The sequence below is a fragment of the Heterodontus francisci genome, chromosome 15 (assembly GCF_036365525.1).
Source record: "Heterodontus francisci isolate sHetFra1 chromosome 15, sHetFra1.hap1, whole genome shotgun sequence".
In the NCBI taxonomy this organism is placed as follows: domain Eukaryota; kingdom Metazoa; phylum Chordata; class Chondrichthyes; order Heterodontiformes; family Heterodontidae; genus Heterodontus; species Heterodontus francisci.
In genome coordinates, this window is record NC_090385.1 from 1,783,551 (window position 1) to 1,800,557 (window position 17,007).

General features: G+C 44.1%; 1 protein-coding gene across 2 annotated transcripts in view; it reads left to right on the forward strand.

The window, feature by feature from the left end:
- The first annotated feature begins 8,173 nt into the window (after positions 1-8,173).
- The window catches only part of ints6l (integrator complex subunit 6 like), a 177,659-nt gene continuing 168,825 nt past the window's right edge, over positions 8,174-17,007 (forward strand). Inside the window, exon 1 of one of the 2 annotated variants that reach the window (XM_068047068.1) lies at positions 8,174-8,341. In XM_068047068.1, the coding sequence (XP_067903169.1) occupies positions 8,222-8,341 (120 nt within the window). In that variant the 5' untranslated portion in view covers positions 8,174-8,221. The remainder of the gene's footprint in view (positions 8,342-17,007) is intronic. The other variant, XM_068047065.1, reaches the window with a different exon arrangement.

The following is a 17,007-nucleotide window of genomic DNA, read 5'->3' on the forward strand; positions in this document are numbered from 1 at the left end:
GATGGTATTCCACTTGAAATCATCAAAAGTGGAAAACTGGCATTGCTGCAGCATCTCCATGAACTTTTGTGTCTATTGGAAGGAATCGTCAAGACATGTGTGATGCAAACATAGTCACCTTGTACAAAAAGCAGGGGGATCGCAGTGACTGCAGCGTTGCTGTGACCAGATGGCAGACCCTGGCGTCTTGCATCTATCCTCCGTCTCAGTGCGGCTTCAGAGCTGGCAGATCGACAGTCAACATGATTTTCTCACTTTGGCAGTTACAGGAGAAGTGCCAAGAACAGCGCAGACCACTCTACATTGCCTTCATAGACCTCACCAAGGCCTTCCATTGTCAGCAGAGACGGACTCTTCAAACTGCTGTGGAAAATAGGTTTCTCCCCTGGATTCTTGGGCATCTTTTCTTCTTTCCACAAGAACATGCACAGTTCTGTCTGTTACAATGGAGCAACATCAGATGTTTTCAGGATCAGCAGCGGGGTAAAGCAGGGCTGCATCCTGGCGCCAACTCTCTTTGGCATATTCTTCTCTCTGCTGCTATTGTACGCTTTTGGTACTCAAATGGGGCTGTCCACCTCCCTGCCAGAGCTGACGACAAGCTGTTCAACTTGGCAAGACTGCGCTCCAAGACCAAAGTGCGTAAAATCCAAGCCCGTGAGTTGCTGTTTACTGATGATGCTGCGCTGACATCCCATAATGAACTTCACTTGCGCAGCTTGTAGATTGGTTCTCCTGGGCCTGCAAGGAGTTTGGACTGACAATCAGCATCAGAAAGCCCAAAGTTATGGGCCAGGATGTAGAGACTACACCTTCCATCAACATCGAAAACCTCACTTTGGAGGTCATCAACAGCTTCACATACCTTGGATCAACAATCACCAGCAATCTGTCCCTTGATGCTGAAATCAACACTAGGATTGCCAAGGCTGCAGCTGTCACGTCAAAATTGAGAAGATGAGTGTGAACCAACAGCAAACTAACCGAAAATACAAAGCTCAGCGTGTACCAGGCTTATGTTCTCAGCAATAAAAACAGAAAGTGCTGGAAACGCTCAGCAGGTCTGCCAGCATCTTTGGAGAGAGAAACAGAGTGAACATTTCAGATCTGTGACCTTTCATCAGAACTGGCAAAGGTTAGAAATGTAATGGGCTTTGAGCTAGTTCAAGCCAGGCGAGTTGGCCTCTACAGCCACAACACAACTCAGAAGTGACATACTCCCCAGGCGCAGTCGTCATCTTCCGAGACGGACAGATACCTACTACTACTACTACTAAAGTGGATGACCTCACGCTTCCACACATTGAATTCCATCAGCCACAGTGTGACTTGCACAGTTAGCTTAATTATGTCATTAAATACATTCACTTAACCCTTTGTTTCTTGACTTGCATGTCCATCTGCAACGATACGTATAGTGGATTCATGCTGACGTTTTAAATCTGTTTGAGAAGACCAACATGTTGAACTGTTGACTTACTGTTTTGCAATGGTAATGTTCCAGTCTGGTCTCAGCTGACCAAGTGGAATGCTTCTAAGCTTTATATGGAACTATTATAACCATATCTTTCTAGTTGATGTGTGGAAGTTATTTTGTGGCCACTTTTTGTTTGAGACTGTTACAAACGATGGTATTTACCCTCACCAAAATTGTGAGGGAAGGATATTGCAATGTTTTTCACGATTTCTGCAAGTTTTTGTGGAGTCACAAATATATTTGCATCTGGACGTATTCCAGATCTGTTAAATGTTGAATAACGAAATGACACTTGCTGCCAGATTGTTACTAGGATTTCAGTGAAGTGTATTATTGATGTCTTGCTGTATGTGAGGTATTTGCCTTCTCATAGTGAGAGTCATTTATGGCATAGAAGGAGACCATTTGGCCCATCGAGTCCATGCCAGCTCTCTGTGGAGCAATCCAGTCTGTCCCAATTCCCGCTTGATCACTATAGCCCTGCAAGTTTATTTCCTTCAAGTGGTCATCCAACTTCCTGTTGAAGTCATTGATTGTTTCCACTTCCACCACCCCCGTGGGCAGTGAGTTCCAGGTCATTACCACCCGCTGCATTAAAAAGAGTTCTTCTTCACATTCCCCCTGTATCTCTTACCCCCAATATCTTCAATCTGTATCCCCTAGTCCTTGTACGATCAGTTAATGGGAATAGTTTTTCCTTGTCTAATTTACCTAAGCCTATCATAATCTTGTACACCTCTATCAAATCTCCCTTCAATCACCATTGGTCCAGGGAGAACAACCCCAGCTTTTCCAATATAACTTTGTAACTAAAATCCCCATCCCTGGAATCATTTTGGTAAATCTCTGCACCCTCTCAAGTACCCTCACATCCTTCTTAAAGTGTGGCGACCAGAACTGGTACAGTTACTTCGGGCCTAACCAGAGCTTTATAAAGGTTCAGCATAACTTCCCTGCTTTTATACTCAATGCTGTATTTATGAAGCCCAAGATCCCATATGCTTTCCTCACCACTCTCAGTATGTCTTGCCACCTTCAAAGATTGATGCATATGCACCCCCAGGTCCCTCTGTTCCAGCACACTGTTTAGAACTGTGCCATTAAGTCTATGTTGCTTCACCCGATCCCTTCTGCCAAAATGCATCTCCTTCCACTTGGTATTAAATTCCATCTGCCGCTTGTCTGCCCATTCTGCTAGCCTATGTCCTGCTGCAGGCAGTTCGTGTCCTCACTGTTTGCCACTTCTCCAAGTTTGGTATCATTGGCAAATTTTGAGATTCTACTCTGTATTCCAAGATCCAAGTCATTTATATATAGCAAAAAAAGCAGTGGTCCTAGCACTGACCCTTGGGGAACACCACTGTCTACCTACCATCCTCCAGTCTGAAAAAACAACCATTTACCAGAACTTGCTGTTTTCTGTCCTTAAGCCAGTTTTCTATCCATTGGACACTGACCCTCCTATTCCATAAGCCTCAGTTTTGTTAACCAGCCTTTTATGTGGTACTTTATCAAATACTTTCTTAAAATCCATATAGACAACATCCACCACATTCCCTTCATCAACCTGATTAATTAGCTTAGTCAAACATGATCTGCCTTTTACAAATATAAAAGCAAAATACTGCAGATGCTGGAAATCTGAAATAAAAACAAGAAATGCTGGAAATACTCAGCAGGTCTGGCAGCATCTGTGGACAGAGAAGCAGAGTTAACGTTTCAGGTCAGTGACGCTTCTTCTGAAGGGCCTTCTTCTGACCCCCATATCTAAGGAAGATTGGAAGATTATGGCAAGTCCTTCTGCTATCTCCACCCCCACTTCCTTTAGCAACCTGGGATGTAAGCCATCTGGATCAGGTGACTTATCTACCCTAAGCTTCTCTTCCTCAATTGTTCACTACTTCTAAATTTGTGGGTTAGTTTCGTACTGAGAGGCTGAACTTGTCTGTACCACTAAGGGATAATGCAACTCTTCTGTAGTCATTACAGTGTAGTAACGTCTGCCGCAGTATGAAACTTCCTTGAGCTGTAATCGTATTAATGGTTAATTGGTATACTGCACCAGTGTTGAAGCTTATCAGACTTTGTACAATGGTGGTGATAGCATGTTCCGTCTGATACGATTTAAGGAGTAAATTAAAAACAAAATACTGCAGATGCTGGAAATCTGAAATAAAAACAAGAAATGCTGGAACCACTCAGCAGGGCTGGCAGCATCTGTGGAAAGAGAAGCAGAGTTAATGTTTCGGGTCCGTGACCCTTCATCAGTTCCGATGAAGGGTCACGGACCCGAAACGTTAACTCTGCTTCTCTTTCCACAGATGCTGCCAGACCTGCTGAGTGTTTCCAGCATTTCACGATTTAAGGAGTCTTGTGACAACCAAGTGACTTTTAATCAAAATCTCCAATTTGTTTATTGTAAAGGCATATTAAAAGTTTACAAGGACTGAGATGTAGTTTAGGCATTAAAGGACTTTCCGATGTTCCTACTTCAACCATATTCAACGCAATCATCTCCATAATTTAAACTATACTTGCGTTTTAAAGGGATATGTGGATGGCAGAAAAGCGTTGCCATATGTTAAGGAATTCTTTTTGTTCGGACATGAATCTCTTGTCTAACAAAGTACAACAACAATAACTCACATTTATACCGCATCTTTTTATTGTAACCTCCAGAGGTGCTTCAAAGAGGGGAACTGGTTGGTAAGCAGTAATAGGGGAGTTGACCAAAAGCATGGTTAAAGAAATGGGATTTGGAGGGCTATCGAGGGTGAGGAGAGAATTGTACAGGAAGGAGTTACTGAGAGTAGGGCTGAGACAGCTGAAGCCTCTGTCACAAAAGTTGGAGGGGAGAGAGAGGGGTGAGGGTGTTCACAGGAGGCTAGAGTTGGAAGACTGAAGAACATGGACAGTGTTATAGGGAGGCAGGTGGTCAGAGCGGTTGGGTAGGAAAAGGCCATGGAGAGTCGTTAGGAGGGCAAGGATTTTGAATTTAATTTATTATAGAGGGAGAGTGTGAATGGAGATTGGTGAGAACAGGGACGATGGCCAACAGGAATTAGTGTGGAATAGGATGCAGGCAGGGAACTTTGAAGGAGATGGACTTTTTTGTAGGACAGAGCTCTCGCCTGGCGATAATAAAAGCATGAATAAGAGTTTCAGCGGTGGTGAAGCAAGGACAGCTGCAGAGGTAGAAGTACACGATCTTGGTGATGGATAGAATATGGGGTTTGAAACTGAGTTGAACAGGACAGGTTCCGCATAGTCTAGCCTGAAGAAGCTGCTGTGGAGTGGAATGAAGTTGGAGCAAGTTTACAGAGCCACACAGGAAGGCTTCACTCTACTAGTATTGAGTTGGAAAAACTTTGGCTCAATTATGGTTCAGTGTGTTGCCACTGAACTAGTAATGGGAAGACCACTGGCTGAGTTGGGAAGTGCACAGCTGAAGAAAAGAAAGGCAGATCCAGTATTAGAGTAGGAGCAGGTTAGAGATTTGCTAGAGGAATCTCATAGCATGCATCCTACAGTAAAAACTTTGAAGAAATTTTATGGCAAGGACTTTGGGACTGGTATTTCTAGCAGTTTTCACTTCACACATTACTTTGCTTTTCCTCAATTCACATGCTCAATTTTGCTGATAAATGAAGGGCTGTTCATAATTTGCTGCCTTCACAAACTTGCAGAAGAGGGATGAAAATTGATTTAATACAAAGAAGTTAAATTGAGACATAGAAGCACCCCTTCCCCCCACCTCACCTGGCTTCTCACTTTGAAGCTATTTTTCCAGCATGACGGTAAGTTCAGTCTAAGTTAATACTTTTCATTGATGCTTAGCCACTTGCAGCTGATTCTCAGAAGGATGAGTTATCATTTAGCTCCAACACTGAGCTGATCTTTTCGCTAAATGTTGGTTTCAGTATTAAAGTTGCCCCAAAGTGCTATGACCAGTAGATTCAGGAATGCCTTGTACTCTTTAGTGTCTGCAGCTTTCTTGCCAGCAGAATTCCTGTAACTGAGATTTTTTTGTGAATGGTTGGGTCAGCAGAATGTGACCTGAATTTCAGTAAGCTTCTCTCAAGTCTAAGCAGCATTTAATTGAGTTCTGATTGGAGCAGTATGTCCCGATTGAGAAGAGGAATGCCATTCAAGTCTATCCAAGTCTTCAGCAAATATATCAATTGCTTGGAATGAAAAGTTCAGAATGATCAAGTTTTTAGGCGATGTGTCCAGTGCATGTGTATTAGATGGCAGATAACATACAATGGCTGCTCCATACTCTAAGGGTACTTTCGTTACAGGTTGCCCTTTTGCCTGTCCTTATAATGCTTGCAGTCTTTAAGTATCCATCTGCATTTGTTTCTCAAGAGGTATGTTTACTCTAAAACTAGTCTGGAAGATGCAAGCATTTTGCGACAAGAAGCCTTAAGATGCTCTTACAGTACAGTTCTGGTTTTGGAGAATCAGTATGATATGAGTCACCTGGTACTGCTTTCTTGTACAATATTTCCATTTGCTCAAGGCAATATCAGAAATACAGTTGTACAGCTCACAGGACTAACAGAAGGTGCACGCTCACTGCTGCTGGAGCAAGATATTTATAACTGAAGCCAACACATATCTTCAGTTTTTAAACAACTGAAGGTGCTGGATACTGCAAAGGCAATGGGCCCTGACAATATTCCGGCAATAGTACTGAAGACCTCTGCTTCAGAACTTGCCGCGCCCCTAGCCAAGCTGTTTCAGTACAGCTACAACACTGGCATCTACCCTGCAATGTGAAAAACTGCCCAAGTATGTCCTGTACACAAAAAGCAGGACAAGTCCAACCCAGCCAATTACTGCCCCATCAGTCTACTCTCAATCATTAGTAAAATGATGGAAGGTGTCATCAAGCGGCACTTGCTTAGCAATAACCTGCTCCCTGATGCTCAGTTTGGGTTCCGCCAGGGCCACTCAGCTCCTGACCTCATTACAGCCTTGGTTCAAACATGGACAAAAGAACTGAACTCGAGGTGAGGTGAGAGTGACTGCCCTTGACATCAAGTCAGCATTTGACCGAGTATGGCATCAAGGAGCTCTAGCAAAACTGAAGTCAATGGGAATCGGGGAAAACCCTCCACTGGTTGGAGTCATACCTAGCACAAAGGTTGTCGGATGTCAATCTTCTGAGCTCCAGGACATCACTGCAGGAGTTCCTCAGGGTACTGTCTTAGGCCCAACCATCTTCAGCTGCTTCATCAATGACCTTCCTTCAATCAAAAGGACAGAAGTGGGGATGTTCGCTGATGATTGCACAATGTTCAGCAACATTCGCGACTCCTCAGATACTGAAGCAGTCCTTGTTGAAATGCAGCAAGACTTGGACAATATCCAGGCTTGGGCTGATAAGTGGCAAGTAACATTCGTGCCACACAAGTGCCAGGCAATGACCATCTCCAACAAGAGAGAATCTAGCCATCTCCCCTTGACGTTCAGTGGCATTCCCATCGCTGAATCCCCCACTATGAACATCCTAGGGGCTACCATTGACCAGAAACTGAACTGGAGTAGCCATATAAATACCGTGGCTACAAGAGCAGGTCAGAGGCTAGGAATCCTGCAGTGAGTAACTCACCACCTGACTCCCCAAAGCCTGTCCACCATCGACCAGGCACGTGTGATGGAATACTCTCCACTTGCCTGAATGGGTGCAGCTCCAACAACACTCAAGAAGCGCGACACCATCCAGCCCACTTGATTGCCATCCCATCCACAAACATTCACTCCCTCAACCACCGACGCACAGTGGCAGCAGTGTGTACCATCTACAAGATGCACTGCAGCAACGCACCAAGGCTCCTTAGACAGCACCTTCCAAACCCGTGATCTCTACGAACTAGAAGGACAAGGTTAGCAAATGCATGGGAACATCACCACTGCAAGTTCACCTCCAAGTCGCACACTGTCCTGACTTGAAGCTATATTGCCATTCCTTCACTGTCGCTGGGTCAAAATCCTGGAACTCCCTAACAGCACTGTGGGTATACCTACCTCAGATGGACTGCAGCGTTCAAGAAGGCAGCTCACCACCACCTTCTCAAGGGCAATTAGGGATGGGCAATAAATGGTGGCCTAGCCACCACATCCCATGAATGAATAAAAAAAAGCAATGTTTTTAGTGATGCCTATGGTGGTCCCCTCCTAGTTGACTCTGCAAGAGAAGTCCCTGTAGTATCACCTGCACTGGATTCTGGGTCTAGACTCTGTCGAGACCAGATTTCCTGCCAGTGGACAGGTCTTTAAACTTCCAGATGGCCCAGTACGCTAATTGAGTCATAACTTGTGGCAATGGATGTCTTTTTGTAACTCCTGTTTGTGTCCCTCTGACTCAAGCCTCCCAAACATGCAGCTGTTTGGCTCATGTAAAGTCTTCAGCAGATGTGCATTAAAAAAAAAACTCCTCCTTGGTAAGCATTGGATTTAACATTTTATTTTCAAGTGTTTGGCAGCATGGTTTTAAATTCAGTATCTTTTAGCATGGATATAATTGTCGGAAGAATTCAAACTCTGTGTAAAGAGGGGAAAGTTTTGTTTGATGCTGTAATTCAGGACAAAGTTGATTTACCCTCAGATATAGCCCTGGAAAAGATTGATCCTTATTGAATTTCACATTATAGTGATTGTCTGTAGGAACATGTCTGATAACGATTTGAGGATGTAATTATTTTGCAGGCTGGTTGGAAGGAAAACCATGCGACTTTCATGAATGAGCTGAAAAATCTTCAGGCAACAGGCCTCACCGCACTTGGGCAAGTTCTGCGGACATCCTTCGATTTGTTAAATCTGAACCGCTTAGTTTCTGGAATAGATAATTATGGTCAGGTAAGTACAGTTAGGCATTTAAAAAAAAATTCCTGGCTGCTTGTACCCCTTCAGTTATTGGCTGTTATTTTTGTATTGCTGCCTGTGACATTTGAGATGTTTAAAGGTAAAATAAAATTCAAATAAAACCTTTTCTCGAGACTGAGGATTGTAAAAGATGATGTATGATATTTCAGTCTGTTTATAAATAGTGTTTTCACTGAGTCTGTCACCTCTTCAAAATTCAGTTGCATTAAACCTCTAACCCTGTGTTGTTTACAAGGTAGTGAATAACCTGAATATTGCAGAAAGGAAACTGTGGTCATTGGCACTACTGAGTATAAACATCTCTTTCTGATTGGTGGTCAGTGCTGGAAATGACGCAGAGCTCTCAGCATTCTATGAAGTTAGAAGATAATCCTCAATGGACAGAGGTTTCTGGACTTTTTGACATACTGTATGTTTTCATGATAACTTTCAGACATAATTTGTTCCACATGAGAGTACAATATTCAGTTGTGTAGCTTAGCCACAATTGTTTGCACAGATTATTTTTGACAACACCTCCCATATATAGAAAGTGCCTTCTCTTGACTCATTTCTCCCAGTGAAGACTCTCCTGGTGCGTAAATAGTGGAGGTATACAGCTATGTTCACTGCCATGACTGCAGAAATCAATGCTGCTTTACAATTAAAAAAAAAAGCCTGTATTTGTGTATCAGTATATTGCAGAAAATAACCAGGCAACAATTGGGATGTAGCACAGCAGCCTGGTAGTACAACCTCAGAAGCATGTCATTGGTAGTACATGAGTTCAGGCCTGTAATTTACCATGCTTTAACTTTCTTGTAATTAAGCTGAGCGCTATCTCTACTTCCAACCCGATTTAACATCAGTCACAGCAATAGTTGGTAACCTAGTGGCTAAACAGAGTGAGGAAATTAAGGTAATTATCAGTTAGAAAAAGTATTGGTGAAATTTAAGGGACTAAAATCTGACAAATCCCCAGGATCTGATGGCCTTCATCCTAGGGTTCTAAAAGAGATAGTTGCAGAGATAGTGGATGCGCTGGCTGTGATTTTCCAAAATTCCCTTGATTCTGGAATGGTCCCAGCAGATTGGAAGCTAGCACATGTAACACCACTATTCAAGAAAGGAGGGAGAGAGAAAACGGAACCACAGGCCAGTTAGTCTGACGTCAGTCATCAGTAAAGTGCTGGAATCTATTATTAAGGAAGTCTTAACACTGCACTCAGAAAATCATAGTATGATTAGATAAAGTCAACATAGTTTTATAAAAAGGGAAATAGTGTTTGACAAATCTATTCGAGTTTTTTGAGCATGTAACTAGTAGGGGGGATAAAGGAGAACCTGTAGATGTAGTATACCTGGTTTTCCAAAAGGCATTCGATAAGGTGCCACACCAAAGGTTAGTCGACAAGATAAGTGTTCATGGATTTGGGGGTAATATGTTAGCATGGATAAAGGATTGGTTAACAGGCAGGAAGCAGACAGGCATAAATGGGACATTTTCAAGTTGGCAGGCAGTGACTAGTGGATTGCCGCAAGGATCAGTGCTGGGGCCTCAGCTATTTACAATCTATTAATGACTGAGACGACGAGACAGAGGGTAATGTATCTAAATTTGCTGATGATACAAAAGTAGGTGGAAATGCAATCTGTGAAGAGGACACAAAGAGGCTGCAAAGAGATATAGACAGGTTAAGCCAATGGGCAACAAGGGGGTAAATGGAGTATAATGTGGGGAATTGTGAGGTTATTCACTTTGGTTGTAAGAACAGAAGAGCAGCATATTTTTTTTAAAAGGCATGAAACCTGTAAATGTTGATGTTCAGAGAGACTTGGGTATGCTAGTACAAGGAGCACAGAAAGTTAGCATGCAGGTTACATGGACAAATGCGGGTTAATTAACTAAACTAAACTAATTAAGGAAAGCCAGCATGGATTTCTTAAGGGAAAATTATGTTTAACTTGCTGGAGTTTTTTGATGAGGTACATTGATGAGGGCAATGCTGTTGATGTGGTGTTTGATACAGTGCCACACAACAGACTTCTGAGCAAGGTTATGGCTCATGGAATAAAAAGGACGGTAGCAACATGGATACAAAATTGGCTGAGTGACGGGAAACAAAGGGCACTGGTTAATGAATGTTTTTCGGGCTGGAGGAAGGTTTGTAGAAGAGTTCCCCAGAGGTCAGTGTTGGGACCCTTCCTTTTCTGGATATATATTACTGACCTAGTTCTTGGTGTACAGGGCACAATTTCAAAGTTTGCAGATGATACGAAACTTGAAAACATTGTGAACTGTGAGGAGGATAGTGTAGAACTCCAAAAGGATATAGACAAGTTGGTGGAATGGGCAGACAGGTGGCAGATGAAGTTCAATGTAGAGAAATATTAAGTGATTCATTTTGGTAGGAAGAATATGGAGAGACAATATAAAATAAAGGGTACAATTCTAAAGGGGATGCAGGAGCAGAGGGACCTAGGTGTATATATGCATAAGTCATTGAGAGGTTGAGAGAGCGGTTAATAAATCATACAGTATCCTGGGCTTTATTAATAGAGGCATAGAATATTAGAGCAAGGAAGTTATGTTGAACTTGTGTAAGTTCCGAAGAAGGGTCACTGACCCGAAACGTTAACTCTGCTTCTCTTTCCACAGATGCTGCCAGACCTGCTGAGTGGTTCCAGCATTTCTTGTTTTTATTTCAGATTTCCAGCATCCGCAGTATTTTGCTTTTATTGTATAAGACACTAGTTCGGCCTCAGCTTAAGTATTGTGTCCAATTCTGGGCGCCGCACTTTAGGAAAGACGTGAGGGCATTGGAAAGAGTACAGAAAAGATTCACGAGAATGGTTCCAGGGATGAGGAATTTCAGTTATGAAGATAGATTGGAGAAGTTAGGACTGTTTTCCTTGGAGAAGGCTGAGAGGTGATTTGATAGAAGTATTCAAAATCACGATGGGTCCGGATAGAGCAGAAAGAGAGAAACTGTTCCCACTCGTGAAAGGATCTATAATGAAAGGGCATGGTGTTAAAGTATTTGGTAAGAGAAGCAAAAGTGACATGAGGAAAAACTTTTTCACGCAGCGAGTGGTTAAGGTCTGGAATGCACTGCCTGAGAGTGTGCTGGAGGAAGTGAAGCATTCAAAAGGAAGTTAGACTGTTGAATGAAAAGGAAGAATGTGTAGGGTTACGGGGAGAAGGCAGGGGAATGGAACTGAGTGAACTGTTCTTTCGGAGAGTCGGTGGGGAAGCGATGGGTCGAATGGCCTCCTTCTGCACTGTAACGATTCTGTGAGGTAAAGCAAGCAATTAGGAAGGCAAATGGCATGATGGCCTTTACTGCAAGGGGATTGGAGTACAAGAATAAAGGAGTCATGCTACAATTGTACAGGGCTTAGGTGAGACCACATCTGACATACTTGGCAGGGGGCGGGGTTCTTGGCCACTGGCTGAAGCGCCGGCGAGAGCCCCGCTTTGCCTCCTCTTGGAAAGGCTCCCCACATTACGTGCCAATTAGGCACTTAAGTGAACAGCAGAGGCCTTCCCCAGGATTAAAGATCCTGGCGACAGAAGTCCCTGCCAATCAGAGGCTGGCAGCTATTTCACTGAGAAGCGCCACCGAAGGTGAGGGACCCAGGCCAAAGGTGAGTCAGGGTGGGTGGGATGGGGTGGGGGGGGGGGGGGGGTGCATAGGGGGATCGGCAACAAGGGCAGGGGGCTGGCTCTCGGTAGCGCCCCCCCCCCCCCCCCCCCCAAGCCAGATCCTTCGATCAGGCACTATGCTTTTTAATGAGGAATCCTCCCCCCCCGCCCCTCCCTCCGCTGCCAAGAGTCAGCAGCAACCTTCCCGACGCTGGGCTGACTAGCGGAGGCGGGAATGAAGCCCTTAATTGGGCATTAAGGGCCTCACTTGCGGTGAGGTGGGAAGGCTGACCACAGGCCTTCTCACCACAGACTTAATTGGGGTGGAGGCGGAAAGGTGGCCGGGTCCTCCCCACCACCATCCTGCCAGATTAATTGCCCTCCCTGCTTCCAAGCTCGCCGTGGGGGAGAGCATAAAATTCCCTCCACTGTGTGCAGTTTTAGTCTCCATATTTAATGAAGGATATACTTGCATCGGAGTCAGTACAGCAAAGGTTCACTTGATTGGTTCCTGGGATGAGAGAGTTGTCCTATGATGAGAGGCTGAGTAAATTGGGACTTTTCTCTCTGGAGTTTTGAAGAATGAGAGGTGATCTCATTGCAACTTAAGATTCTGAAGGGGCTTGTTAGGGTAGACACTGAGGTGTTGTTTCTCCTGGCTGGGAAATCGAGAACAAGGGGGCATGGTCTCAAGATAAGGGGTCGATCAGTTAGGATTGAGATGAGGAAAAATTTCTTCACTCAAAGGGTTGTGAATCTTTGGAATTCTCTTCCCCAGAGTGTTGTCATTGAATATATTTAAGGCTGAGATAGAAAGATTTTTGGTCGGTCAGGGAATCAAGGAATATGGGAAGCAGGCAGGAAAGTGCAGTTGAAGCCCAAGATCAGCCATGATTATATTGAATGGCGGAGCAGGCTCGACAGGCCGTATAGTCTACTCCTGCCCCTATTTCTTGTGTTCTTATGTACACTTAGATGGGTGGACCAGATACGGAGTAAAGATTCCAAATACTGCTTCAATATCATGCCTAAACTCCAATTTTGGGGAATTTTATGCAATAGTGAAGATGCCGCTAGGCAGCAGTGATCATAATATGATTGAATTTTACATTCACTTTGAGGGAGAGAAGAGTGGGTCCAAGATTAGTATTTTAAACTTAAAGGCAATTATGAGGGCATGAAAGCAGAGCTAGCAAAAGTGAACTGGCAAAGTAGCTTAAGGGTTAGGTCAATCGAGATTCAGTGGCAGATATTTATGGGGATATTTCAGAAAACACAGCATAGATACTTTCCAATGAGAAAGAAAAATTCCAAGGGGAGGACCCACCATCCATGGTTAACTAAAAAAGTTAAAGATAGTATCAAACTTAAAGAAAAAGCCTATAATTGCGCAAAGATGGGGGGCAGGTCAGAAGATTGGACAGAATATAAAAAAACAGCAAAGAATGACTAAAAGATTAGTAAGGAGGGAAAAATTAGAGTACAAGAGAAAGCTCACGAGAAATATCAAGACAGATAATAGGAGTTTCTACAGATATTTAAAAAAGGAAAGAGTTAACAAAGTGAGCATTAGTCCTATAGAAAGTGAGTCTGGGGAATTAATAAAGGAAAATAAGGAGATGGCAAATGAGTTGAACAGGTAGTTTGCATTGGTCTTCACCATAGAGGATGCAAGTAACATCCCAGAAATAGCTGTAAATCAGGAACTGGAAGGGGGGGGAGGAATTCAAGAAAATTACCATCACCAGGGAAGTGGCACTAGGCAAATTGTTGGAGCTGTGGGCTGACAAGTCCCTAGGTACTGATGGACCTCATCCTAGGGTGTTAAAAGAAGTGGCCAGTGAGATAGTTGATGCGTTTGCTTTAATTTTCCAAAATTCCCTAAATTCGGGGAAGGTTCCATTAATTTGGAAAATAGTGAATGTAACTCCTTTATTCAGAAAGGGAGGGAGACAGAAAACAGGAAATTACTGGCCAGTTAGCTTAACATCTGTCATAGGGCAAATGTTAGAAGCTATTATTAAAGACATTATGGGCTGAATTTTACCGGTCCCTCGACACCGTTGGTCGTGACAGGGAGGTAGTAAAAATCTGCGGCGAGAGTCCCGCCTCGACCCCCGCGTCGAGAAGGGCCTGCCGCATATTACCGGCGGCGTGGGGACCTTGGTTTGGCCCCCGCCATCGCATGGCGGTGGGCCCTTCATCTAAATATTTAAATGCACAGTAATGATATGTAAATGCACTTACCTGCTGGCAGCGGCTGTCCCACACTGATGTTATGGCCACCGTTTGTACCTCGCACATCTTCGGAACTCAGAATTCCGAGGTTGGCGGGGGGGGGGGGAGGTGGGGAAGGAATAAAATTTTCAGGGTGGGGGAGAGGGGAAAACAATTTTTGTTGGCTGTGGGGATGGTGGAAGTGCTTGAGGGTCAAAGGGAACAAATTTCAGGGGGGAAAGTTCGGAACCCTAATAAAAGTTTATTATGGGGTGAGAGAGCAATTAATGTATAAATGGGGTGGGAGACGTGATCTACAGTTGAAATAACATTTCATTTTTATTTCCTGGAGATCGGGACCTTTAAATTTTAAAATGTAACTGAAGGGCTTGAAGCCCTTTTAAATGGCGCCAGCGCCTGTGCGGTGGCGCTGGACTCCGTTGCTGGGGATGCTGCGGCCTCCCCCTCTATGCCATCAGGGGCGGCCACTCGGCCCCTCGATTTAAATCAGTCCCTGTGAGTAATATCGCGGGGGCTGTGCGCGGCACTTCCATATCGGACGGCCTCCGCTCTCACATGGCACACGAATAAAATCCAGCCCTGTAGCAGGGCACATAGAAAAATTCAAGGTCATCAGGCAGAGTCAGCATAGTTTTGTGAAAGGGAAATCATGTTTAACCAATTAATTGGAGTTCTTTGAAGAAGTAACATGTGCTGTGGATAAAGGGATGAAGGGGAACCAGTGGATGTACTGCACTTGGATTTCCAGAAGGCATTTGATAAGGTGCCACATCAAAGGTTAGTGTGGAAAATAAAAGCTCATGGTGTAGGGAGTAACATATTGGCATGGAAAGAAGATTGGCTGGCTAACAGGGAACAGAGTAGGCATAAATGACATTTTCTGGTTGGCAAGATGTACGAGCGGTCTGCCGCAGGGATCAGTGCTGGGTCCTCAAGTTTTTACAATTTAAATAAATGACTTGGTTGAAGGGACTGAATGTATGGATGCTAAAGTTGCTGATAACACAAAGATAGGTAGGACAGTAAATTGTGAAGAGCACATAAGGGGGCTACAAAGGGATATAGATAGGTTAAGTGAGTGGGCAAATATCTGGCAAATGGAGTATAATGTGGGAATGTGTGAAATTGTCTATTTTGGCAGGAAGAATAAAAAAGCATATTATCTAAATGGTGAGAGATTGCAGAGCTCTGAGATGCAGAGGGATCTGTGTGTCCTAGTGCATGAATCGCAAAAGGTTAGTATGCAGGTATAGCACGTAATTAGGAAAGCTAATAGAAGGTTATCATTTATTACAAGGGGGATTGAATACAAAAGTAGAATTAGAACATTACAGCGCAGTACAGGCCCTTCGGCCCTCGATGTTGCGCCGACCTGTGAAACCATCTGACCTACACTATTCCATTTTCATCCATATGTCTATCCAATGACCACTTAAATGCCCTTAAAGTTGGCGAGTCTACTACTGTTGCAGGCAGGGCGTTCCACGCCCCTACTACTCTGAGTAAAGAAACTACCTCTGACATCTGTCCTATATCTATCACCCCTCAACTTAAAGCTATGTCCCCTCGTGTTTGCCATCACCATCCGAGGAAAAAGACTCTCACTATCCACCCTATCCAACCCTCTGATTATCTTATATGTCTCTATTAAGTCACCTCTCCTCCTCCTTCTCTCCAACGAAAGCAACCTCAAGTCCCTCAGCCTTTCCTCGTAAGACCTTCCCTCCATACCAGGCAACATCCTAGTAAATCTCCTCTGCACCCTTTCCATAGCTTCCACATCCTTCCTATAATGCGGTGACCAGAACTGCACGCAATACTCCAGGTGCGGTCTCACCAGAGTTTTGTACAGCTGCAGCATGACCTCGTGGCTCCGAAACTCGATCCCCCTACTAATAAAAGCTAACACACCATGTGCCTTCTTAACAGCCCTATTAACCTGGGTAGCAACCTTCAGGGATTTATGCACCTGGACACCAAGATCTCTCTGTTCATCTACACTACCAAGAATCTTCCCATTAGCCCAGTACTCTGCATTCCTGTTACTCCTTCCAAAGTGAATCACCTCGCACTTTTCCGCATTAAACTCCATTTGCCATCTCTCAGCCCAGCTCTGCAGCCGATCTATGTCCCTCTGTACCCTACAACATCCTTCGGCACTATCCACAACTCCACCGACCTTAGTGTCATCCGCAAATTTACTAACCCACCCTTCTACACCCTCTTCCAGGTCATTTATAAAATTGACAAACAGCAGTGACCCCAAAACAGATCCTTGCGTTACACCATTAGTAACTAAACTCCAGGATGAACATTTGCCATCAACCACTTCCCTCTGTCTTCTTTCAGCTAGCCAATTTCTGATCCAAAGCTCTAAATCACCTTCAACCCCATACTTCCGTATTTTCTGCAATAGCCTACCATGGGGAACCTTATCAAACGCCTTACTGAAATCCATATACACCACATCCACTGCTTTACCCTCATCCACCTGTTTGGTCACCTTCTCGAAAAACTCAATAAGGTTTGTGAGGCACGACCTACCCGTCACAAAACCGTGCTGACTATCGCTAATGAACTTATTCTTTTCAAGATGATTATAAATCCTGTCTCTCATAACCTTTTCCAACATTTTACCCACAACCGAAGTAAGGCTCACAGGTCTATAATTACCAGGGCTGTCTCTACTCCCCTTCTTGAACAAGGGGACAGCATTTGCTATCCTCCAGTCTTCCGGCACTATTCCTGTCGACAATGACGACATAAAGATCAAGGA